Raw genomic sequence first — 26404 nt, forward strand, 5'->3', positions numbered from 1 at the left:
TGTGCCCCTACTTATAAAGCCCAGGATACCATATGCTTTATTCAAACTTCATCCCTACAGTCACAGCATCATCGGAAATCTCAAGGAAGTAACCGTTTCAGGTCAATACCAACACATATATTGGAATGATTCTGATCCATTTGTCTTCATAAAAATAAACTTTACTGTCAAAAACATTGAGGTACCTCCAAAGATTTGAAACTCTCTCAAATGTAATCAGGTCCTTTATTATACCCAGGGATTTCTCCCTGATTTATCCACGATAACACAAGGTTTGTGCATGATAGAGGTTTAACCCAAGTCATTTGATCAGGCAGGAGTTGGCATGTTATTTAATCCATGTAGGACTCATTGTCCCTCTGTTCCAGTCAGACGCACAGTGATTCCAGTCTCATCTACCTCCACCGCATGGACAATGAAGTTCCCCAAATTCTGTAAGAAGGTCAGAATTCAGATCTATTAACATCTCACCCTCCTCTTCCCAACAAAAGACCAATAGCTCCCTGGAGAGAGTGAAAGCTGGGATTCTGGCCAGGAGGAGATAAGGAACCTGGCACAAAATCTAGTATTTCTCTTGCCGATGATAAAAATTCATCGAGAGCCTTCCTAACCTCAATGACAATTGGCTGCAGAGCAGGAGGAGGTGATGAAATAAAGAGAAGTTTTTGATATTTAGGTAACATTTTTGAAATTTCTGGGCAACCATTCAAACTACTCATTATGAGAGGGGGAGTGGCAGAGCTCACTGGAAATGGTGGGTGTCTCCAAAAATCTGAGATTAGGCTCAGGTTCTGTGGGCTAAGAGAGCTCCTAAAAGGTAGGAAATTACCTTTTCTGTTAACTGCACAGCGAGGTGCTCCCCCTGCACTTACCTTCCAGCTCTAAGGTTTAAAGGCAATTCCCATATGTATTCCATAGGATGAGTAGTCCATTCAGCCCCTCAAGCCTGTTCTGCCAATCAATTAGATCACAGATAATCTGTATCTCAATTCCATTTACCAACTTTGTTCTGTAACCATTAATACCCTTCTGCAACAAAAATCTATGAATCTCAGTTTTGAAATTTGCAATTGACCCCCAGCCTGAACAGCTGTTTGGGGGACAGAGTTCCAGATTTCCACTATCCTTTGTGTGATGAGTGTTTCCTGACATCATCCCTGAATGGCCTAGCTCTAATTTTAAGATTATGCCCCCTTGTTCTGGACACCCTACTAGAGGAAATAGTTACTCCCTATCAACCCCATCAACATCTTTAGTATCCTAATCATCTCAATTAGATCCCCCCTCAATTTCCTATACTCAAGGGAATACGTCTAGTCTATGCAACCTGCCCTCATAATTTAACCCTTTCAGCCCCGGTATCATTGGTGAATCCGTGCTGTCGTCCTGTGCGACCTCTGCCCTACAGGAAGGTGGTGAGTTGAGGAGTCACCTTTCCCTGCCAGTGCCAGGGAGAATATACCCAGCTGCTCCAACACCATCTGTCAGCAACTGAAGAGTGGAGTTACAGGGCTCGAGGAGCAGATCTCCCCTCTCACTTGGGGAAACAGGAAGTGATGTGTGGGAGGATCAAAATAACAGAAAGTAAAAGAACTCTTAAGTGACCAGAACAGGTTCTGGTGTCATGGATTGCCTCATTAGTTCAGTGGGTAAAGGCACCATCTGTTGTAGTACTGAGCCAGGTTAACTCCGTGTTGAGTTAACAGATCCAGCCAGGACGGCAGTAGGAAGACTAGGGAAGAGGAAAAGTTGATCAGGGTTCCCATTCCTGCCACTATCCAGTGCTAGAAAGTGCAACATTTTTGAACATCAGTTGCGGACAAGCTCAGGCTCAGCTGTGATACCACTCACAGTTGAGCAGCCCGCAAACTTACACTGTCTCAGCTCATATGTGACTCGGATAAGGTTGTTTACACTTGTAGAGCATCCCGAGCCAGGTCCGGTGCCTTCAGGAGAGGGGGCAAAAAGAAACTAAAACCTTTCTTTGTCTGGTCAGCTGGAGAGTCTGGTTGGACAGAAACTGTCACCAAACTGAGCATTAACCAAACCAAGGTACACAGAAATTCCCATAGAAAGAGTTTTGTTGGTTTGATATGGACAGCATAGACTCTCCCTGTAGGGACAGACCCACCTTAACCAAGTCTATATAACTTAGCCACAGGTTGGTAAAGGCTAAGGCTTACAGACTCCCAGGTGTACTCAGGGCTACTAGAACATGGCACTAACAAGCTTGCTAGTGCTTGGCCAGGGAGGACCTCACCTTACCTGGCCTAGACTTGCAGTGACATGTCTGTCACCAGCTCTCATAAGTGAGGCAGACTAGCTCAGCAGGCAGTGCCCTGGAGTGCAGTAGACTGGCCTAATTCAGGTAAGGGATATCAGAGGAGAAACATATGTAATGAAAGGAAAATATTAAGCAACACAGTAGAGGTGTCTAAAACAATAACACTCCCAAAGCTGGGCACCTTGGGGTGAAATTGGTCTATTTCAATGGAAATTCAGACTGACTGGTAAATCGGGCTCCTGATTTGATAGGAGTCCATCTTGCACCACTGGCAAAGACCAATTTCACCCGCTCCCTTATCTTCCACAATACATACTATTTTCCACCCCAAAGTATTCAAGGATTGGTTTAGATCACCTTACTGTAAACAGTAATATCAAAATTCCTGCTCCTCTTAATCTCAAAATCATAGTGCTGGGAATGTGCAACTGAATTCTCAAAGAATTGAAGCAGTTTGGGATTCCACTGCAGCCAAGGATTGTGATTGGAGCTTTGTGGGAAACAGGGATGCCATGACGGTACATTGTGGGGTTCTCAGTAAAGGCTGACTGTCCTACCTCACTCGTTCTCAGTATCCTCTCGATTGCCTCCTTCTGTTGAGGTTTCTTGGTCAGGAGGTAAAGGAAACCTCCACCGCCTGCCCCAGCCAAGCTCTGCCCATGTACATGGGGGTGTAGGACCGCCATCATCTGTCGGACTGCAGACGGCTCACACCCGGGCGCCATGCACTTCTTCTGCTGCCAGTAGGTGTTCAGGCACTGCCCAATCCAGGAGAGGTCACCTGTCAAATGCACAGATTATACTTTTCAAGGTACACTTTTTTTCTGTCCCTCTTCTACAGGCATGTAAATAGTAAAAGGGCAGTAAAAGGAGGAGTAGGACCGAGTAGGGTTCAAAAAGGGGATTTATGAATGGAGGCAGAGCTACTAAATGAGTACTTTGTATTTGTGTTTACCATGGAAGAAGATGCTGTCAAAGTCATAGTGATAGTGAAACAGGAAGTAATTGAGACACTGGATGTATTAGAAAGGCTGGCTGTACTTAAAGTTGATAAGTCACCAGGACCGGATAGCATGCATCCAAGGACAGTGAGGGAAGTGAGGGTGGAAATTGCGGAGGCACTGGCCATAATCATCCAATCCTCCTGTGATACAAGGTGGGGGGGGGGGGGGGGGGTAGTGGTGCCAGAGGACTAGAGAATTGCAAATGTGACACCCTTGTTCAAAAAAGGGTGTAAAGACAAGCCCAGCAACTACAGGCCAGTCAGTTTAACCTCGATGGTGGGAAAGCTTTTAGAAATAATAATATGGGTCAAAATTAACAGTCACCTGGGCAAATGTGGATTAATCAGGGAAAGGCAGCATGGATTTGTTAAAGGCAAATTGTGCTTAATTAAGTGATTGAGTTTCTTGATGAAGTAACAGAGAGGGTTGATGCGGGTAATGCAGTTGATGTGGTGTACATAAACTTCCAAAAGGCATTTGATGAAGTGCCTCATAACAGGCTTGTCAGCAAAGCTAAAGCCCATGGAATCAAGGGGACAGTGGCAGCATGGATATGAAGTTGGCTGAGTGACAGGAAACAGAGAGTGGTAGTGAATGGTTGTTTTTCAGACTGGAGGACTATACCGTGGGGTTCCCCAGGGGTCAGTATTAGCATCACTGCTTTCCTTTATCTATATTAATGAGCTTGATTTGGGTGGCAGGGCACAATTTCAAAATTTGCAGATGACACAAAACTTGGAAGTATTGTGAACTACGAGGAGGATAGTGATAGACTTCAAGAGGAAATAGGCTGGTGGAATGGGCGGACAAGTGACAGATGAAATTAAATGCAGAGAAGGTGAAGTGATTCATTTTGGTAGGAAGAACAAGGAGAGGCAATATAAAATAAAGGGTACAATTCTAAAGTGGATGCAGGAACAGAGGGACCTGGGGGTATATGTGCACAAATCATTGAAGGTGGCAAAACACGTTGAAAAAGTGGTTAATAAGGCATATGGGATCCTGGGCTTTATAAATAGAGGCAAAGTGTGCAAAAGCAAGGAAGTTATGGTGAACCTTTGTAAAACACTGGCTCAGGCTCAACTGGTGTATTGTGTCCATTCTGGGCACCGCACTTTAGGAAGGACATGAAGGCACCTGAGAGGGCGCAGAAACGATTTACGAGAAAGATTCTAGGGATGAAGGACTTCAGTTACGAGGTTAGATTGGAGAAGCTGGGGTTGTTCTCCCTAGAGAAGAGAAAGTTGAGAGGAGATTTGATAGAGGCGTTCAAAATCATGAGGGGTCTGGAAAGAAAATCTGTTTCCATTGGCAGAAAGGTTGAGAACGAGAGGACATCATTTAATGTGAATGACAAAAGAAACAAAAGCAATGTGAGGAGAAACCTTTTTATGCAGCATGTGATTAGTATCTGGAATGCATTGCCTGAGAGTGTGGTAAGACAGATACAGTCCTGTCTTTCAAAAGGATATTGGATAATTATCTGAACAGAAAAAATATGCAGGACCATGGGACTACTGAGTTGCTTTCACAGAGAACTGGCACGGACACAATGGGCCGAATGGCCTCCTCGTGTGCTGTAACCATTCTATGATTCTTCTCTCTCTCCCTCTCCTGAAGCTGCTGACTCCAGCTGCGTCTGAGAGAAAAATTTATGTAGCACTTGTTATATCCTCAAACTAACCTGAAGCAGTTCAAAGCTATTGAAGTTCCACTGAAGTGTTGTCACCGTTGTATTGTAGAAAAACATGGCAGTTTGCACCCAGCAAGGTTGCACAATTAGCAATGAGATAAATGTTTTGGTGATGTTGGTTGAGGGATAATTGCTAGCCAGGATACTGGAAGAACTCTTAGAAATAGTGGCATGGGATCTTTTCCATCCACCCGGACTGCAGTTTAACGTCTCAACCAAAAGATAGCACCGCCGACAGTGCAGCACGCCCTCAATACTGCATCCGTGCCAGTCTATATCACGTGCTCAAGTCTCTGGTATAGGGTTGAGCCCACAACCTGCTGACTCAAAGTGCTACCACTGAGCCAAGGCTGATACTGGGAGTTAGATGTAGTAGGAATCATAATTGCACATTGGGCCCCCTCGATAGCTTAGTCCTGTTTAAAGCCATTGGCCCACAATAATACTAAACCATGAAGACCAGAGGTTCATTATGGATACATAGGCATTGGCTGATCTACTGTACCTTACCCAAGTGGCCATTCTTCATGCATGATCCCAGGTAGGGAGTGTCAGACAGCTAGTCGACCATCAAAGCAATGGTCGGAACCTGTCCTCAACTAATCTCCACATGTACATCCTCCAGCAGGGGTCAGTGAAGAGTGATTAGGAAAAGGAACCCCATTAAATCTCCCCCATAGCCCAGGAGCACAAAGTCCAGTTGTAGCTCCAATGACTGTTGACCATTCAAAGTGGGTTTTTTAAATTATCTAATAATTTGAACTGAACAACAAAAATAGACATGACAAAGTAGGAATCCAGTGCAAAAGTAAAATGGAACTATCAAATAATATGAATTGAGGAAGATTAGCTATATCAGAGATTGAATCGAACCCAGTCCGGGTCAGAGACTGAATTGAACCCAGTCCGGGCCAGAGACTGAATCGAACCCAGTCCGGGCCAGGGACTGAATCGAACCCAGTCCGGGCCAGAGACTGAATCGAACCCAGTCCGGGCCAGAGACTGAATCGAACCCAGTCCGGGCCAGAGACTGAATCGAACCCAGTCTGGGCCAGAGACCAAACCTGGGACCTCCTAGTCTGTGTGACTTAGTATCACTGAGGGAAGTGGTTTTATTTGGAATTTTACCTGGCACTTTCTGGTCCGTACCACACAAGGTGGTGCCTTTCCCACAGGAAGAGTCTGTGGCAATGCAGATAACAGCTGGTCCTTTTCTTGCAGCCTTGCTTACCTTTGATAAAAGCTTGTGCACATTCCTCTGTGTTCCTGACCAGTGCGTCAGCGTTTTCCACAATACTGGGCAGCCTGGCATACCAATTCCTCAGCACATCCTGCGAAGCAACCAAAACAATCTCAGAAACTGGGATTGGTGCTACTTCTAGATTGTTCACCTCTATCTGTCTCAGGCCAGGAGCTTCTCACTTGCTTCTACTGTTGCCACTCTGTCACTGGTGACTGGGAGCTCCTGGTCCCCAGGTTAATCCTCTTTCCAATTTACCCTGCCTGAGAAAAACGGCCCAGTGGAACTTTAAAAAAATATTTTTTATTCATTCAAGAGATGTGGCTTTCACACATAAGGCTATTTATTGCTCATCCTTAATTGCCCTTGAGAAGATGGTGCTGCGATGCCTTCTTGAACTGCTGCAGTCCAGGCGGTGAAGGTACAGCCACAATGCTGTTAGGTAGGTAGCTGCAGGACTGTGACCCAGCAACAGTGAAGTAACAGCAACATTTTTCCAAGTCAGGATGGTGTGTGGCTTGGAGGGCAACATGCAGGTGGTGGTGTTTCCATGTGCCTGCTGCCCTTGTTCTTCTAGTAGAGGTCGAGGATTTGGAAGATGCTGTCAAAGGAGCCTTGGTGAGTTGCTGCAGTGCATCTTGTATATGGTACACACTGCTGCCACTGTGCGTCAGTGGTGGAGAGGGTGAATGTTGAAGGTGGTTGGTCTGGTGCCAATCAAGTGGGTTGCTTGTTTTGGATGACGGCGCTTCTTGAGTGCTGTAGCTGCACGTATCCAGGCAAGTGGCGAGTATCCCATCACACTCCTGACTTGTGCCTTATAGCTGCTGGAAAACCTTTAGGGAATCAGGAAGTGAGTCACACGCTGCAGAATTTTCCTAGCCTCTTAACTTCTCTTTTAGCCATAGTATTTACATGGCTGGTCCATTTAAGTTTCTGGTCAATGGTAACCCCAGGTTGCTGATGGTGGGGGATTCAGCAATGGTAATGCTAATGAATATCAAGTGGAGATGGTTAGATATTCTCTTGTTGGAGGTGATCATTACCTGACACTTGTGTGGTGTGAATGTTACTTTCCACTTAACAGCCCAAGCCTGAATGTTGTCCAGGTCTTCCTGCATGTGGACATGGACTGCTTCAGTATCTGAGAAGTTCCAAATGGAGCTGAACACTGCGCAATTATCAGTGAACATCCCCACTTCTGACCTGGGGCTTTGTGCTAGATATGACTCCAGCCAATGGAGAGTTTTCCCTCTGATTCCCACTGACTTCAATTTTACTAGGGCTCCTTGATGTAGTAGTGGTGATCAACCCAAGAGTAGTTCTTTTGCTCATTTCTCCTCACCTCACAGTCCTGTGCTTTCCTCTTCAGTTGCTCGTAACAGCCTCCCATATTTTAACTCCCATGAGAAATGAGCAATAAGATTAGAGAAAAGATACATGATGTGGTTTCCCATTGCCTTCCTCATGTGTGTTATTAAAGGAAACACAAGTCCTGTTCCCGAAGGATCCTCCACCTGTAAGCAGCCGTTGGCCCTTGAAATTCTAGCTGTCCGGCCATCACCACTGAAAATTTGCTTGTTCTGCCGTTGGCCATGACACATAATCCTGAGCATGGTACCCTTACCTGGGCCTGGGATGACTCGCAAAAGGGCAGGGACGACCACCCCCTGAGGTCTCAAATGACCCTGTTTGGTGCCACTCAGTGAAATGCTGCCTTGATGTCAAGGGCAGTCACTCTCACCTCACCTCTGGAATTCAGCTCTTTTGTCCATGTTTGGGCCAAGGCTGTAATAAGGTCTGGAGCCAGGTAGTTCTGGCGGAACCCAAATTGAGCATCAGTGAGCAGGTTATTGGTGAGTAGGTGCCACTTAATAGCATTGCTGGCAACACTTTCCATCACTTTGCTGATGATTGAGATGAGGCTGATGGAGTGGTAATTGGTTGGATTGGATTTGTCCTACTTTTTGTGGACAGGATATACCTGGGCAATTTTTCACTTTGTCAGGTAGATGCCAATGTTGTAGCTGTACTGGAATAACTTGGCTAAAAACACAGCTAGTTCTGGATCACAAGTCTTCAGCACTACAGCAGGGATGCTGTCTTTGCTGAATCCAGTGTGCTCAGCCGTTCCTTGATATCACATGGAGTGAACCTCTAATAGTGCAATGCTAAGAGAAGTGTCAGTCTAGATTATGTAGACGAGTTTTGGAGTGGAGCCATCACCTTCAGTCTCAGAGATGACAGTGCGCCCACTGAATTGGGTGAGGATTGTTCCTGGAACCTTCCTGGTCTTATGGTTCAAATCAGCTGCACCAATGCAAGAGCCTATGTCTGTGAACTTAAGCCAGCAACACAGTCTCAAGTTCCCCATGATATTTTCTGCTGGGAGTTCCCGAAGGGCAAAGCGTATCGTCTACACCTGAAAGATAGGAGTATTAGAAACCTGATAGAGGCTGCTCCTGAGGCCACCACTGTTATGTGACAAGTGGTCTAACCTGTAGAAGGTTGCGTGCAAGCCGTGTTTTCCCTGTGTACACCAGCAGCAGGTGATCATTCAGGGTCTTCACAAACTCATCCGTCACTGCAATGCGCTCAACGTCTACTCGCAGGGGCAACTGGGGTTTGGACCGACCGATCTTGATACCGGGCACCAGACCTCCAACTTGATCCTGCCAGCCTCCACCTAGAAAAGTAAGGAATATTAATGAGAAAGAAGGACTTGCATTTATACAGCACCTTTCATGACCACGGAATGAAATGCAGCAACCAATTTGTGTGCACAGTGCTCGGCGACACCCTAGTGTCCACTCCTCAGTTACTCCAACACCCACTCCACTTCCCACAGCACCTTTCCATGCAAGAGCAGGAGATGCAACACCTGCCCTTTTACCTCCTCCCTTCTCACGGCACAGTGGCGCAGTGGTTAGCACTGCAGCCTCACAGCTCCAGGGACCCGGGTTCGATTCTGGGCACTGCCTGTGTGGAGTTTGCAAGTTCTCCCTGTGTCTGCGTGGGTTTTCTCCGGGTGCTCCGGTTTCCTCCCACAAGCCAAAAGACTTGCAGGTTGGTAGGTAAATTGGCCATTATAAATTGTCACTAGTATAGGTAGGTGGTAGGGAAATATAGGGACAGATGGGGATGTTTGGTAGGAATATGGGATTAGTGGAGGATTAGTATAAATGGGTGGTTGATGGTCGGCACAGACTCGGTGGGCCGAAGGGCCTGTTTCAGTGCTGTATCTCTAATCTAATCTAATCTAATCACTGTCCAAGGTCCCAAACACTCCTTACAGGTGAAGCAGTGGTTTGTGTGTACTTCTTTCAATTTAGTATACTGTATTCACTGCTCACAATGCGATCTGCTCTACACTGGGGAGACCAAACGCAGACTGGGTGACCACTTTGAGGAACACTTCCATTCAGTCCGCAAGCATGATCCCGAGCTACCAATCTCCTGTTGTTTTAATTCTCCACCTTGCTCCCACTCTGACCTTTCTGTCCTTGGCCTCATGCAGTGTTCCACTGACACTCAATGCAAGCTCGAGGAACAGCACCTCATCTTTTGATCAGGCACTTTAAAGCCTTCCAGACTCAACAATGAGTTCAGCAATTTCAGACTGTAACCTCTGACCCCATTTTGTTTCCTTTTTTTTTTACTGGTTTTGATTTTTGTTTTGCTTTCTGACGGCAGCTCTTCATCATTCTGCCATTTATACCTCCTCCAGATACAACTTTTGTTTCTTTACTTGTCTCATTACCACTCCCTTTGGCCCTGCACCATCAATTCTTTTGTCATTTAATCTCTCCTGTCTTCCACCCTATCACAGACCTTCCCTTATGTTCTTTTCCCCCCTCCCCCCTTTCACTTGCTCAAAATCTATTCCTTTCTAACTTTTCCCAGTTCTGATGAAAGGTCATTGACCTGAAATGTTAACTCTGTTTCTCTCTCCACAGATGTTGTCTGACCTGCTGAGTATTTCCAGCATTTTCTGTTTGTATTTCAGACTTCCAGCATCAGTAGTATTTTGCTTTTGGAGATAATGAAATAAATGACCCGATCATGGGTAGAAATTCATCACAAAATGGTGCCCTGGGATGGGCCGCCTGTGATACTCTCCATTGACTGCAATGGAACTGAATATTGTACAACGAGCAGTCAATGCTACATTCCTGTTTTATGTCACCACACAAGATGAATCTCCACGTTCATGTTTTAAGCGTTGGTTGAGGGACAAATGTTGTCCTGGAAACTGGGAATAATGCCCCTGCTCTTCTTCCAATAGTGCCATGGGATCTTTTATGTCCACCTAAGACGGCCTCCATTCAACATTTCATCTCAAAGGCAGTGCAGCACTCCCTCAGTATTGCACTGAGATGCCAGCCTAGGTGAGCAGCTCACATCTCTGCAGTGGGGTTTGAACCCACAACATTTTGACGCAAGTGAGAGTGCTACCGATTGAGCCACAGCTAAACAGCCAAGGAGGCCTACTGGAGACCTCAACCTTCTTTTTGACATTGCATTCTCTCAGCTGCCATCCAGCTGACAACTGTGAGGCATCCAACTATCTGCACAGTGAGAATGAGCTTTACCTGACCTGGGGAATGGGTTGTTATAAGATTTATTTTTTAAATTAAGAGAGGTCAGTGAAGAGTCAAGGCCTATAATGCAGGGTAATATTCAGGTTGAAAAGGAGATACAAGTGGTAAGATGATGCCAAGCTTGGATTTTAAAAGCCTGCAGTTTGTGAGAGGAGGGGTGAGGTTGGAAGTCCCACAGTTTTCAGGTGCACTGTAACAGAATACTCCTTCCTCAGGTAACAGAAACACTGACTGTCCTTTCCCCCCTCATAACAAAGGCATCCTCATTTGGTTAATCAAAGAGTAGCAACAGTGGCCTGCTTGGAGAAGTCCTTCAGATATCTTTGAGCAACTCAGTAAGATTCATTTCCCTGTGCTAAACATATACATGAGAGGCTCAGTGTAGAGAGGCACTGGCCAGTCTATCATCAAGCTACACAGACCAGAAGGTGCCTGGTTTTATCCCTAGTTTGTACTTATATAGCTGGTCTCTGCTCAGACAGCAGGTGGTATTGCACAATAGGCCTCAGCACCCCTAGGGAAGGGCGTTCCCCGTCAGATTCTTCCTGCATGCCCGGAATCTCTCAGCTTCCACACGCTGTCGTCCAGGTGGCTGTAGTGGGAAGAGACTGTCATCCACTTCCTTCTGGAATGTGCCTTTGCAAAGCAGGTGTGGAAAGAGATGCAGTGGTTTTTGTCGAGGTTCATCCTGAGCAGCTCTGTAACACAGGACTCTGTGCTCTATGGCTGTTCCCAGGGACGCACACCCGAGATAAACATCAACTGTTGCTGGAGGACCATCAACTCGGTGAAGGACGCACTTTGGTCTGCTCAAAACTTGCTGGTCTTCCAGAGCAAAGAGTTGTCCACGACCGAGTGTTGCAGACTGGCACATTCCAAGGTCCAGGTCAACATGCTGAGGGATGCACTAAAGCTTGGGGCAGCCACTGCAAAGGTTGAATGGGGAAAGACCACTGTGTAAGGTCCTCCTGCCATAGTGAACTGAGGGGCTGGAACCTGCGTAAAACCCCTCAAGTTGTATGCACCAAAATGTTTTATGCTATGTAATATCAATTTACATTGCATTTAAAATGGAATGGCAAGAGTTGTGAGGCACCTCATGTTTCTGTATCGAAGAAATTTGATCTCTCATGTACTTTCCGAAATGTCAAATTTGAACTGTTTTGTAATGTATTTTTGCAATTTTTTATGAATAAAGTATATTTTTGGAAAAATAAACCCTGTGTTAGAATGGGGTAAGGTTTGCTATGCAATGACTCCTGCTGGTAAGCATTTATACATAGACAGTGAGTGGGAATTATATCCCATGAAGAATGGGATTTAGTTTTTTTTAGTTTAGTTTAGTTTTAGAGATACAGCACTGAAACAGGTCCTTCAGCCCACCGAGTCTGTGCCGACCATCAACCACCCATTTATACTAATCCTACACTAATCCCATATTCCTACCACATCCCCACCTGTCCCTATATTTCCCGATCACCTACCTATACTAGGGGCAATTTATAATGGCCAATTAACCTATCAACCTGCAAATCTTTGGGATTGCTGGTAATATATTAGTATGGATTGAGGATTAACAGACAGAAGATAGAGCGAAGGAATAAATGGATCATTTTCAAGATTCTATATCAATGAATTAGATGAGGGGACCGAGTGTAATATATCCAAGTTTGTTGATACAAAGCACGGGGGAAAGTAAGCTGTGAGGAGGATACAAAGAATCTGCAAGGGGTTTACAGACTGCTTCAGTGTTTGGGAAATAAGGTGGCAGATGGAGTATTATTTGGGAAAATGTGAAATTATCCACTTTGATAGAAAGAATGGAAAAGCAGAATTTTTTTTAAAAGGTGAGAGTCTAGTAATTGTTGGTATTCAGAAGGATTTGGGGTTTTTGTACACGAATCACAGAAGGTTAACATGCAGTCACAGCAAACAATTAAGAAGGCAAATGGTATGTTGGCCTTTATTGCAAGGAGATTGGAGTACAAGAGTAAGGAAATCTTACTTCAAGTACATAGAGCCTTGGTGAGACCACACCTGGAGTACTGTGTATAGTTTTGAAGGACATACTTAGGGAGTGGGGGTGCAATAGATTGATTCCTGGGATGGAAAGCTTCTCCTATGAGGAGAGATTGAGCAGAATGGGCCTACAGTGTCTGGAGTTTAGAAGAATGAGGGGTGATTTCACCTGTGGAGATAGAGTCAACACGTCAGGTCGAGAGGTCATTGATCTGAAATGTTAACTCTTATTCTCTCTCCACAGTTGCTGCCTGACTTGCTGAGCATTTTCTGTCTTCATTCCAGATTTCCAGCATCTGCAGTATTTTGTTTTTGTATGAGAGGTGGTCTCAGTGAAACATATAAAATTCTTAGAGGACTTGACAGGGTAAATGCTGAAAGGCTGTTTCGCCTGGATGAAGAGTCTAGAACTAGGGTTCTTAGCCTCATGATAAGGGTTTGGCCATTTAGAACAGAGATGAGAAGAAATTTCTTCACACTTGACAGTTGTGAACTTTCGGAATTATCTACTCTAGAGAGCTGCGGATGCTCAGTCGATGAGAATATTCAAGATAGATTTTTGGGCATTAAGGGATTTGGGGATAAGGTGGGAAATGGGAGTTGATGTAGAAGTTCAGCCATGATCCTATGGAATAGTGGAGCAGGCTCAAAGGGCTGTATGGCTTAATGCTGCTCCTATTCCTATGAGGTTTCATGGAGCTGTATCCCAAACACAATGATGGATAAGGGGAAGTTTTAGAGAGCTATATACCAGAGTCAGTGCCTTCAGAGGGTGAGGACAGAAAAGGAGAGAAAATTGAAATAAAAGTCAAAATTCATATTTAGATCGAGCGACTAAAGAATTATTGCAGTTGAATAATATTCCCTGTGATATACTGCAAGATCATCATGCTCTCTCTCCTCTCTGTTCACTACTGTCCTACCCTCCCTTAATCACTCCCTCCATTTAAACTCCCCAACCCATTTTCATGTCCTCCTGCATGCTGCCCCTCGGTGACATCATGCGCAAACACAGCATTAGTTTCCACATGTACGCTGTCAACACCCAGCTCTACCTCATCATCATCTCTCTTGATTCCTGCACTGTCTCCAAATTATCAGACCGCTTGTCTGACATCCAATACTGGATGAGCAGATATTTCCTCCAATTAAATATTGGAATGGCCAAAGCCTTTGTCTTTGATCCCTGCTACAAACTCTGTTCCCTAGCTACTGCCTCCATCCCTCTACTTGGCACCTGTTTGAGGCTGAGTTAGGCTGTTCACAACCTTGGTGTTTTATATGACCGAGATGAGCTTCTGACCACATATTCGTGTCATCATTAAGGTTGCCTATTTACATCTGTTATGTCATCTGACTGCACACCTGCCTCAGCTCATCTGCTGCTGAAACCCTCATCCATGCCTTTGTTACCTCTAGACATGACTACTCCAACGTACTCCTGGCTGGCCTTGAGGTCACCCAAAACTCTGCTGCCCATGTTGATACTCACACCAAATCCCATTTACCCATCAACCCTGTGCTTGCTGACCTACATTGGCTCCTGGTTAAGCAACGCCTTGATTTTAAAATTCTCATCCTCGTTTTCAAAACCCCCTCCCCCATGGCCTCGCCCCTTCCTATCTCAGTAATCTCCTCCAGTCTTACAACTTTCCAAGATATCTGTGCTCATCTAACTCTGGTCTCTTGAGCATCCCCAATCTTAATCGCTCCACCATTGGTGGCCATGCCTTCAACTTCCTAGGCCATAAGCTCTGGAATTCCCTCTCTATACCTCTCCACCTCTCTAACTCTTTTTCCTCCTTTAAGACACTCCTTAAAATCTACCTCTTTGACCAAGCTTTTGGTCATCTGCCCTAATAACTATTATGTGACTCAGTGTCAAACTTTGCTTTAATTCTCTCCTGTAAAGCACCTTGGAGCATTTTATTACGTTAAAGGCACTATAAAATACAAGTTTTTGTTGTTGATCTTGTAAATGACAGCCTGGTTGGACAGTCTAACTCCCAGGAATCAGACAAGGAACAAGAATTTTCAGAAAGACTAACAGAATTGTCCCTTTTGATAAGAACACAGGAACAGAGGAAACAGGAGCAGGCCATTCGGCCACTCGAGCCTGCTCCAACATTCAGCTAGATCATGTCTGATCTTCTACCTCAACGCCATTTTCCTGCACTATCACCATATCCCTTGATATTTTTAATATCTAGAAATCTGTTGATCTCTGTCTTGACTATACTCAATGACTGAACCTCCATTGCCCTCTGGGGTAGAGAATTCCAAAGGTTCACCACTGTCTGTGTGAAGAAATTTCTCCTCATCTCAGTCCTAAATGGCCAACCTCTTATTCTGAAACTGTATCCCCTGGTTCTAGACCCCCCAGCCAGGGGAAACATCCATCCTGCATCCACAGGGCGGCGCAGTGGTTAGCACCACCGCCTCACAGCTCCAGGGACACGGGTTCAGTTCTGGGTACTGCCTGTGCGGAGTTTGCAAGTTCTCCCTGTGACCGCGTGGGTTTTCGCCAGGTGCTCCAGTTTCCTTCCACCACCAAAGACTTGTAGGTGATAGGTAAATTGGCCATTGTAAATTGCCCCTAGTGTAGGTAGGTGGTAGGGAATATGGGATTACTGTAGGGTTAGTATAAATGGGTGGTTCTTGGTCGGCACAGACTCGGTGGGCCGAAGGGCCTGTTTCAGTGCTGTGTCTCTAAATAAATAAATAAATAACCCCATCAAGCCCTGTAAGAATTTTGTATGCTTCAATGAGATCACCTCATTCTTCTTAACTCCAGAGAATATAGGTCCAGTCTTCTCAATCTCTTCCCCTAGGTCAATCCCACCATCCCAGGGATCAGTCTGGTGAACCTTTGTTGCATTGTCTCTATGGCATGTATATCCTTCCTTAGGTAAGGAGACCAAAACTGTAGACAACACTCCAGGTGCAGTCTCACCAATAGAGCATGGCTACCCGACCCGAACCTGACGGGACCCAATGACATGCGTCGGGTTCGGTTCGGGTCGGATCGCTCTTCTGGGTCTGGCATTCGGGCTCGGGTCGGGCCGGGCTGGGTCGGACACAGTGACAGCCAGGACGTCAAGGCGGGAAACACTCCGCACTAGTCCGCAGTGAGCAATTCCACCCAAGGTAGAGCACAACCTCTTCAATAAAGTTGATTATATTCCTGTGGTCGGGTTGGGTCAGGTCGGGCGCGGGAAAAAATGAAAGGACGTGGGCCGGGTTGGGCTCGGGTCAGATGTGGTTCTGTCCGGCTCGGGTCAGGTTTCTTTTGTAGACCCGAGCCAGCCATTACTCACCAAGGCTCTATACAAAAGCAGCAAGACTTCTTTAATCTTATACTCAAATCCTCTTGTAATAAGGCCCAACATACCATTTGTCCTCCTAATTGCTTGCTGCACCAGTGTGTTATCTTTTAGTGATTTATGAACAAGGACACCTAGGCCCCTTTGGAAACCAACGCTTCCCAATCTCTTACCATTTAGAAATATTCTGCATTTCTGTTTTTCCTACCCAAAGTGGATAGCTTCACATTTTTCCACATTATATTCCATCTGCCATGTTCTTGCCCACTTGCTTAGCCGTCTAAATCCCCTTGAAGCCTCTTTGCATCCTCCTCACAACACACATTCCCACCTAGTTTTGTGTCATCAGCAAACTTGGAAATATTACATTTGGTCCCCACATCCAAATCATTGATATAGATTGCGAATAGCTGGGGCCCCAAGCACTGATGCTTGAAGTACCTGACTAATCACAGCTTGCCAACCTGAGAATGACCTGTTTATTCCTACTCTCTGTTTTCTGTCCTTTAACCAATTCTCAATCCATGCCAGTATATTACTGCCACCCCCACCCCCCCCCCCCCCCCGCCCCCAATGTGCTCTAATTTTGCTTACTAACCCCCTGTGTGGGACCTTATCAAAAGCCTTCTGAAAATCCAAATACACTACATCCATAATGAGCCTTAATTACACCTACCCACTTATTCAACATCTCCCTCAATCCCTTCTCTCCCCAGCTAACTTGTTCCACAACTTTCTGGATGAATATATTCTCCAAATCCCCATCCTACTCCTAATTGTTAACCTGTGTTTCCTGGAATTTGATTCCTTCACCACATAAAACCATTTGCCCAGATCAATTCCCTTGATAATCTTGGAGCTTATAGGTCTGGGATGTTCCCTATAATTACCTGTTGTCAGCATTTGCTCCAGGTGAAGGACAGCATGGATCAGGGAAGTGGTGTCGCAGGACTTTCCAGCTGCTGTGATCAGGGCTGCCATCACTGCCCCTGCCAGGATGCTGCTTGTACCTTAAGGAAGCAATGACTAACAATGAAATATCCAGAATGCCATAGCAATGTTTTACTGAGGCCTTTGAGCATTACTTGTAACTTATGAAAGATGACAACTACAATTACTCATATCCTCACAGGACAAGATTCAATCTCTTGCCTGTACCAGGCCAAGTGACCTTTGTAGGGGCAGTGGAACTCAGGTGGTTTCAGCACACAGCAGGCAAAAAGGTATAAACAGCAGTCAGGGTTCCTGCACTGATTGCTATCAAGTGACACCTGCTGGAATTGTCTGTGAGTGTGAGTATCTGAGGCCGGAATTTTACGCCCCCCCCTCCCAAAGAGCAGGAAGGTAGAGGGGGGTGGGGGAGTGTAAAGTGGAGCGGGAGGCTCAGGGAGCCCTTCCCGACCCGCTCCCGCCTCCACTTTACGCAGGACGGCAGCGGCAAAATACAGCCCGCTCGCCCCAGGCCAACCAAGTGCCCTTAAGTGGATTTTACCCATGGCTGGTTGGGCAGCCCAGGTCCCAAGAGAAGCCACCTGACAAAAGCAGATGGCTTTCTGACAGCTTGGGAGTGGGGTGGGGTTCCTCATGATCAGGCACCCTATGCCCGACAGAGGGCCGCCCCCCCTGCCCCAACCACTCCCAGCACACCCCCGTCCCCCCAATTGACCACCCTTGCCCCACCGGGGCCCGACCGATCACCCCCGGCGAGGCACCAAAAACTTACCTTGGTTCCGGGGCGCCCTGACATTTTCTTATGGAAACTGGGTTGCAGTCCCAACAGTGGCCACCGCTCCCCGTGGCACTGCAGAGACAGAGAACTGTCAGTCCACTCCAGCAGCTCTATTAGGCAGGACTTCTTGTCTCAATGAGGTGGAAGTCCTACCTCAGACCAATTAAAGGCTTGGGGACCGCAAAATGTGGATCGGGTCCCCAGGCCAGGCAGAGGCAGGTTCACCACCGATTTTTCAGTTGGTGGACGGCTCCTGTCCGCCAAGGGTTAAATTCTGGCCTAAGTGTGTGAATGAAAGTGTGTGTGTGTGTATGTGTGGGCATGCATCACTCATTGTGTAAGAGTCACACATCTTAATTGAGAACCTCAGGTGAAGAGCCAAGTGCATAGTAGAGCAAGACAACACCAGAGTAAAAGAGCAGACGATTAAGTAGGAAGGAGTGTTTGGGTGACAAGATTGGGGGCTTCGCAGGCCTGACAGTTGGAAGTAAAGAGCGAGGGAGGTAAGATGTTCCTGGGAAAGTAAGAAGGGTGAGAGATGGTGCTATGAATCTTGATCTCAACAGTGTGAATTTTAAAAATGGGACAATAATAGAAAGCTCTTTTTCCTAGTTGGCTTATCAGAGTAAAGATTGTGAATCAAAAATGATGTTCTACCCTCATTATATATCAGACTGTTCAGCAGCCAAGTGCTGGGAGCATTAGAACAAGAGCCACAAAAGAGTAACTGTGACAGAAGTGTGCCCCCTTGTGAATCAGCAGTGGCTGTGTCGATGGGCGGGAATGTGGGAAGGGAACGGACAAATTGCAATGCAAACAGTGAAGGAAACAGAATTTATTTTTTGACAATGGAAAATGTTGCTATTCCCAGGTTTATCTTGCAGTAACTCACCCAGGCCAGATCCATGTGGGAGACTGGACCAAGTGCAAAGCTCAAAGCCACCACCAAACCCAGCCATCAACTGATCCCGCAGCGATACCTGGGAAGGGTAGCAGATAATTTCCGTGCAGATAAAAGCTGCTTTCAACAAGGCTCCTGTCAACAAATGGTACATTTATTAAACAACAGAACAACAAAACCAATGTAATGTTCTACAATAATATACTCATGGGCAGACTTGTTTCAATTTACATAGGAAGAAAGTATTAGTAAAATTAACCATGAACATTACCATAAACGGATTCATTATGTTGTAATGATCTAGAATGCACTGCATGATAGGGCGGTGGAAGCAGATTTAACAGTAACTTTCAAAAGGGAATTGGATATGTACATAAAAAGAATCAGAGGATTGTGGATTCAAGCCTCAGAGAGTTGAGCCCATAATTAAGGTGACAGTCCAGTGCAGTACTGAGGAAGAGCTGCACTGTCAGAGGTGCCAGTGCATTTCACCCCACTGGGTTTGAGACTCCCCTTATTTTCCATCCCATTTTAAACTGAAAAATTAGTCCACCGGATTATTCTCTACCTGATATCCAGTTCCCACACTGCCCCTTCCTTCCTAAAAGAAGCTCCTACCACTTAGAATATCCTACAATCTTACAGCACAGAAGGAGGTCATTCAGCTCACCATGCTTGTGCTGGCTCTTTGAAAGAGCTATCCAATTCGTCCCACTCGCCTGCTCTTTCCCCATTGACCGGCAGACATAGTCTCGGTTTAAGTATCATGAAAAATGGCACCTCTGACAGTGCAGCTCTTCCTCAGTACTGCACTGGACTGTCACCTTAATTATGGGCTCAACTCTCTGAGGCTTGAATCCACAATCCTCTGATTCTTTTTATGTACATATCCAATTCCCTTTTGAAAGTTACTATTAAATCTGCTTCCACCGCCCTATCATGCAGTGCATTCTAGATCATTACAACATAATGAATCCGTTTATGGTAATGTTCATGGTTAATTTTACTAATACCAGCTTTTTATTTCTGGATTTAAAACAAAACAGAATTCAAACTGATATGGTGGATTTGAACTCATGTTCTATGGATTATTAGTCCAGGCCTAATTCTTTCTTTTGGGCCTCCTTTTCTCGAGAGACAATGGATACGCGCCTGGAGGTGGTCAGTGGTTTGTGAAGCAGCGCCTGGAGTGGCTATAAAGGCCAATTCTGGAGTGACAGGCTCTTCCACAGGTGCTGCAGAGAAATTTGTTTGTTGGGGCTGTTGCACAGTTGGCTCTCCCCTTGCGCCTCTGTCTTTTTTCCTGTCAACTACTAAGTCTCTTCGACTCGCCACAATTTAGCCCTGTCTTTATGGCTGCCCGCCAGCTCTGGCGAATGCTGGCAACTGACTCCCACGACTTGTGATCAATGTCACACGATTTCATGTCGCGTTTGCAGACGTCTTTATAACGGAGACATGGACGGCCGGTGGGTCTGATACCAGTGGCGAGCTCGCTGTACAATGTGTCTTTGGGGATCCTGCCATCTTCCATGCGGCTCACATGGCCAAGCCATCTCAAGCGCCGCTGACTCAGTAGTGTGTATAAGCTGGGGGTGTTGGCCGCTTCAAGGACTTCTGTGTTGGAGATATAGTCCTGCCACCTGATGCCAAGTATTCTCCGAAGGCAGCGAAGATGGAATGAATTGAGACGGCTGGCATACGTTGTCCAGGCCTAATACTAATCCAGTAACATAACCACTACACCACTGTTTTCAATGGGTATAAAGACTAATGGGAGTAGTTTTAGTTCAAAGTATCCCTTGACCGCTATTCTTTTTAGAAAATAATCCTCTAACATTTTTCCTTTTTGTTGTTGAAAATGTTGATTTAGTTGTCACCACGAAGCCCTACATAAGGGTTCCTAATCCTCCTGGGCTGTGCAGTGACACTGGGTACATCACACATCCCATGAGAGCTGGAGAAGCTCTCTACCAAACAACAGGGGTGTGACTTTGAACTGAGATTTCTAAGAGCTGCATTGGAGCTGGCTGACTCGAGGAATCTACAGCAAGGCTGGGAATGTAAATCTGTATGATATACTACAGAACGTTTTATAAGAAGAAACCAATTGTATTCATCTTGCCAGAACCAGCACTGTGTCTAATAAAGTCTACAGAGATTTTTACATTCTGTTGAAGTCTTTATTATGAAGGGTAATTGCTGCATCATGCCAAGGTGTCAGCAGGACTCAGTTGGTAGCACTTTCGCCTCTGAATCAGAGGATTGTGGATTCAAGCCTCAGAACTTTGAGCCCATAATTAAGCTGATAGTCCAGTGCAGTACTGAGGAAGAGCTGCACTGTCAGAGGTGTCATTTTTCAGATGGCAATTAAATCGGGACCGTGTTTCCCGCCTCAAGTGAAGATAAATGATCCCAAAGGACTGTTTTGAAATTGAGCGGGGGAGTTCTCTTGTGTCCTGGTCAACGTTTTTCCCTTAACCAACATTAATAAGAAACAGGTTATCTGGCCATTACTGTCCAAGATGAATTTCTACCCTCCGGTTTGATCATTTTTCTCATTGCTGTTTGTGGGATCTTGCTGTGTTCAAATTGGCTACCGCCTTTCCTACATTCTAACAGTGACTACACTTCAAAAGTACTTCATTGGTTGTAGAGCGCTTTGGGACGTCCTGAGATTGTGAAAGGTGCTAAATAATTGCAAGTCTTTCTTTTTGTCCTTGAATGTATGAAGAAATGTTCAATCCAGTAATGAGATTACAACAAGTATAAAACTGTTATCCTCCTCAGGTGCACATCACTGCGAGAACAGAGTATAGAAATGATACATCTGGGCCATAGTCGGTAACATCCGCTTATGGGAACTGTTGCTAAATTGTTACATATGAAGACATTTCTACAAAATCCGAAGAGTGTAGAAGTGGCTGAAGTGGTGACACTGATTGTACTGGTCCTCCAGCACATTGCAGCATGGACAGCGAAACATGTAGCTTCTTGTCCTTTCCCCTGATGACTAATTCTCAGTTCTTGCCTTGCCTGCGGGGGTGAATCTAGGTGCAGGAGGGAGGGAACAGTGAAGGTAGGCAGCCAATAAAGCAATAAATCAACAAAGACAAATTCCAGGGAGAGGGCAGAGAAGGGTTTAAGTCGCCATTCACTTCAGACGTGGGTTCACATTTTCATGGCTCTCACAAATGTTTTAAATGTGACAAACGCTCATCATAAATTTACCATCATGTCTAGCCTCTGATCTTCAACCTTATGTTGGAAGATAAAATCTAAATTTTTTTTTAGCAAGTGTTTCCCTTCCTCTGTTTAAAGCTCTCAATTTTTCTGCAATATGACTCCTTTTGTAGCTTAAGTCCTCTGGCACCACTCAATCAAGTGAATATTCTTGATGCATGATCTAGACACTGCGGGGTGGATTTTCCCAGGCCCGTGTAGGTGGCTTTGAAGGCGGATGAGCGGGGAAATTTAGAATGCAGCACACGTTCCCGTCTCAGTGCACTTTTCACGGAGGCAGGTTCCCAGCAGTAGGCAGCCAATTAAGGTAAGTAAAAGGGCAATTAGCCCCTATTTTTGCACCTCAATGACATTTTATGAATGGTGCACAGGCCCCATACTGTGTTAGGAGCCTGGGAGGTGGCTTCATGGCAGGCGGTCAGAGCACCATCATATGATTTTGAACACTTGTGTATAAAGGAGCAGAAAGGTTGTATGTGGCACATCCACAGCCAAATGTACTAATCTGGAGGCATTTTCCCTGCAGATTGATTTGGTAACCAGCCTCTTATGTGGCATTTTGCCAAAGGCTTTTAAAATCCATATAGACAATATCCATTACTTTCCCTTCCTCAACCTTTTCTGTTACTTCATCAAAAAAAATCAATTAGATTAGTCAAGCCCCATCTGCCTTTTACAAATCCATGCTGGCTCTCCTTAATTAACTCAAACCTCTCCAAGTGCCTGTTTGTTTTCCCTGATTATTGTTTCTAAAACCTACCTACCACTGGTGTTAGACTGACCAGCCTGTAGTTACTAGAAATGTCCTTACACCCTTTCTTGAATAAAGGTGTCACATTTGCCACTCTTCAATCCTCTGGCCCCTAATTAGATTCCAAACAGACTAAATAATGTAGACCATGACCAACTTTCACCCAGAACAGCAGACCCAGCAGCATAGCCTGTGCTTGAAGTGGTTTAAATTCAAAACTAATCTGTGGAAACATTATTTCATTGAGTGAGTGGTCAATCTAGCGAATGAGTGGTCAGTCTATTGAACAGGGTGAGGGAGACAGTGAAAGCAGTTTCAAACAAATGTAAATTAGATAGGTTTCTTTCACAAAATACCATCTTAGGTTACAGCAAATGAGTAATCTGAGACATGATGTGTGGTAAGTGTAGCATGTTTGGAAGGAAGAGGTAACTTTAGCCTTATGGTTCCCAAAGCTCTCCACTACTGAGGTTTAACCTCACCTCATGTCTGAATCTGTTTTAGACTAACTGAGGATGGTAGAAGGCAAACTAGATAGTCTTTTTTTTCATCCAGCAATTCCGATGATGTTTCCTCTCTTTAATCTGAAGCCAATTTACAGTACATTTTCTACTGCCTTGACTGTGATTAAGCCAACTGAGTATGGAGTGGGGATAGACCCCTGGACAACCCAGCTCTCTGTGGTTTAGTACCACAATAGACAGTGTATCTACCACCCTCTCTATCAAAGATACCTGGCGCATGTGGCTGACAGTAATCCTGCAGATCCTCCAGACTCTGGCACACTATCTCCATGGCCAGTCCTTGTTCTCTGCCTCCACTGTTCAGGACTAAGTGCAGTTTAGGCTCTGTGATGCGACGCACCTTCGCGCCAATCGGTTTACGTTTGTCCACTAGAACGGCAATATCCAGCACCGCTCCCCCATGCTCGTATGTTATTGGAGGCGTGTCACTCCAGCCACCTGTAGGAAGGAGTTACATATCTGAGGCTTGAGCACCAAGTTGGGAGGGGGAGGAAGGGATAAAAATTACAAAAAACTTTAGAAATGATTCCAGTAGCAAACTCTCCCAGACAACCCAGACAGACTTAGGGAGGAAAGCCACACTCCCAGCAGAAAATCACTCTCACAAGTTCAGAGATAGAGCTATAGCACTGAAGCCCTGAATCTCCAACTTGTGCTCCCTACGAGTGCGGCTCTCCACAGGGAGAGTAGATTTAACCCTTTAAGATAGTATTCCTTCTGTTCTTCCCCACACCACCACCTCCCCACACCAACCACCACCACCCCCCCCAACCCCCTCGCCACCCCCCATATTTGGGGTGATAATCCAACCTATTTGTATTAAAGTGTTGGAAAACCTTCATTGACCAGCTGAGCACAAAGCTGCATCTTCTGAAATGTAGTATCTTAATTTATGATGGGGGAACTTTGTCAAATATTGACAGAGGTTAATGCACAGAAGTTACAATTCAGCCCAACCCAGTCCTGGTCAGTGTTTACCCTCCACATGAGCAAATAGTCCTACTCATATTTACTCACCCTGTTCCCATATCCCTTCAACCCCTTTCCCTTCATCCACTTACCCAATCAATTACTGAATGTTCATTGTTTCTGCCTCACTCACCCACCCTGGGAGTGAATTCCACAGCCTCACAACTCGGTGTGTGTAGTGTCTGTATGTGGTGTCCCTTATCCACTGGAAACAGTTTGCTTCTATCTACCCAGTCACATCTGTTCATAATGTTAAACATTCCTATTATAATATTCTGTAATTGGTGTTCAAATGAAAAAAAGCTCTTCTTTTTATTTGTATTTCTTCAAACCTGGCAGAATCCCAGTGAATTGTAACCTCTCAAATGCCTCAATATCCTTCCTATAGTGTAGAATTCAACACTGCACGTAGTATTGTAACTAAAATCTATTTAAGATTTTTATAGAGGCTCATCAATACCTCTTTCATATTCAATACCTCGTAAGGTAAGACCTAGAATTCCAATACAGTCTGATCAACCTGAGGTGCTGCCTTGAATATCCTGTGATCTTGTAGCCCTAAATGCCTCTGCTCTTCCACAGCACCAGACCTACTTCTGTTCAGACGATATTTTTTTAAGCAAACTGCCTTTTGAAAGTTTAGGTAGAACATGTTATGTGCTTCCACACAACAGGCAGAGGGTAGAAGAGACAGTCTATAATGTACGTGTTCATCATTCTCATCCTTGTTTCCAAATCCCTCCATGGCCTCGCCTCTCCTGATCTCTGTAACCTCCTCCAGCCCTACAAACCTCAGATATCTGCACTCCTCCAATTCTAGTTTCTTGCACAACCCCAACTTTTATCACTCCACCATTGGCAGCCATGTCTTCAGCTACTTAGGCCCTAAGCTCTGGAATTTCCTCTCTAAACCGCTCCGCCTCTCTCTCCTCCTTCAAATTGTTCCTTAAAACCTACCTCTTTTACCAAGATTTTGGCCATCTGTCCTGATACCTCTTTACATGGCTCAGTGTTAAACTTTTTATAATAATTGCTCCTGTGAAGCATTATGGGATGTTTTACTACATTAAATGCACTCCCTCGGCCCTTCACTGGAGAGGCAGTCTAGACTGGAGAGAGAGTTTCAAATTTCTGGAGAGAAAGCCTTCGGAGGTGCTACCAACTAAGCCGTGACCGACAACACTACAGCATCCTCCCAATCTGCACAGTTGATCATAACTTGACCTTAAGGTGCTCAAACAGAGCACAAACAGTAAGCTTTACCAGTGAGAGGAGCACAATTACCTGAGATATCGATACGGGCAGGACACTCGGCCACCACCCACTGATTCATGGGAGGGAGCTCCAACTGTCCCATCGAAATGAACCCACGCGCTGACATCACGGCCTGTCGGATCAGGATCTGCTCCGCCCCCTCATAGTGACGGGCGGCCCTCACCAGAAGGTCTGGTCTGCGGTACACAAGACAGAGAGATGCATCATAGGCTTGATGGGAGTTAAATGAACATGAGACGACTTGCTTCAAGGTGATTTAGTCCAGGGGTTTTCAAATGGGAGTTTGTGAGGCCCTCAGGTTTCTACCCCTCTGGAGCCATGTATATATCTCCAGAATTAGATATCCTTTCTATTTTGCTGCTGTAAACTAATAAAGGTTTAAAATCTTTTTTAATGACACCACTGTTTGCCTTGGAGTAGCTGACATTTGGTTGGATGTTTGGACAGGGAGCCTCCAGTAATAGTTTAATATTCGCCCATACTCTGATTTAGCTCACCTCTGCCAATCTACACTTGGGTTGAAAGCAGCCCAATCACTTATTAAAATAATCTTACACCTCCACTGAACTGTCCCCCGTTTCCTGGATACAGATCCATGGGCAGTAGCAGTCCGCTGGTATATCACTCAAGAAGCCATTTATGTTTGAGCCCAGACAGCAAGTACCAGCAGGCTATTCAAACAGAGGGGGCATCACAGCCAAGCCAGAGTCTGTCCTCACCCAGCATACAGAGACACATCTGCACACACACACAGATAGGCACATCTACATGTACGGACACACACAGACACACACAAACAAACAGACACATATTTATACACATACACATGCACAGACACAGTCACAGAC

At 45.4% G+C, this 26404-nt stretch overlaps 1 protein-coding gene across 3 annotated transcripts in view; it reads right to left on the reverse strand.

Annotated features, from left to right (window-relative positions):
* Positions 1-211: 211 nt before the first annotated feature.
* The window catches only part of LOC137379101 (L-fucose kinase), a 322051-nt gene continuing 295858 nt past the window's right edge, over positions 212-26404 (reverse strand). For all 3 annotated transcript variants that reach the window (XM_068049779.1, XM_068049780.1, XM_068049781.1), the window contains exons 17-24: positions 25566-25732; positions 23523-23750; positions 18786-18929; positions 17055-17174; positions 8720-8907; positions 6213-6312; positions 2842-3065; positions 212-432 (exon numbers count right to left, since the gene is read on the reverse strand). In XM_068049779.1, the coding sequence (XP_067905880.1) occupies positions 349-432; positions 2842-3065; positions 6213-6312; positions 8720-8907; positions 17055-17174; positions 18786-18929; positions 23523-23750; positions 25566-25732 (1255 nt within the window). In that variant the 3' untranslated portion in view covers positions 212-348. The remainder of the gene's footprint in view (positions 433-2841; positions 3066-6212; positions 6313-8719; positions 8908-17054; positions 17175-18785; positions 18930-23522; positions 23751-25565; positions 25733-26404) is intronic.

The sequence above is a fragment of the Heterodontus francisci genome, chromosome 17 (genome assembly GCF_036365525.1).
Source record: "Heterodontus francisci isolate sHetFra1 chromosome 17, sHetFra1.hap1, whole genome shotgun sequence".
Taxonomy (NCBI): Eukaryota; Metazoa; Chordata; class Chondrichthyes; order Heterodontiformes; family Heterodontidae; genus Heterodontus; species Heterodontus francisci.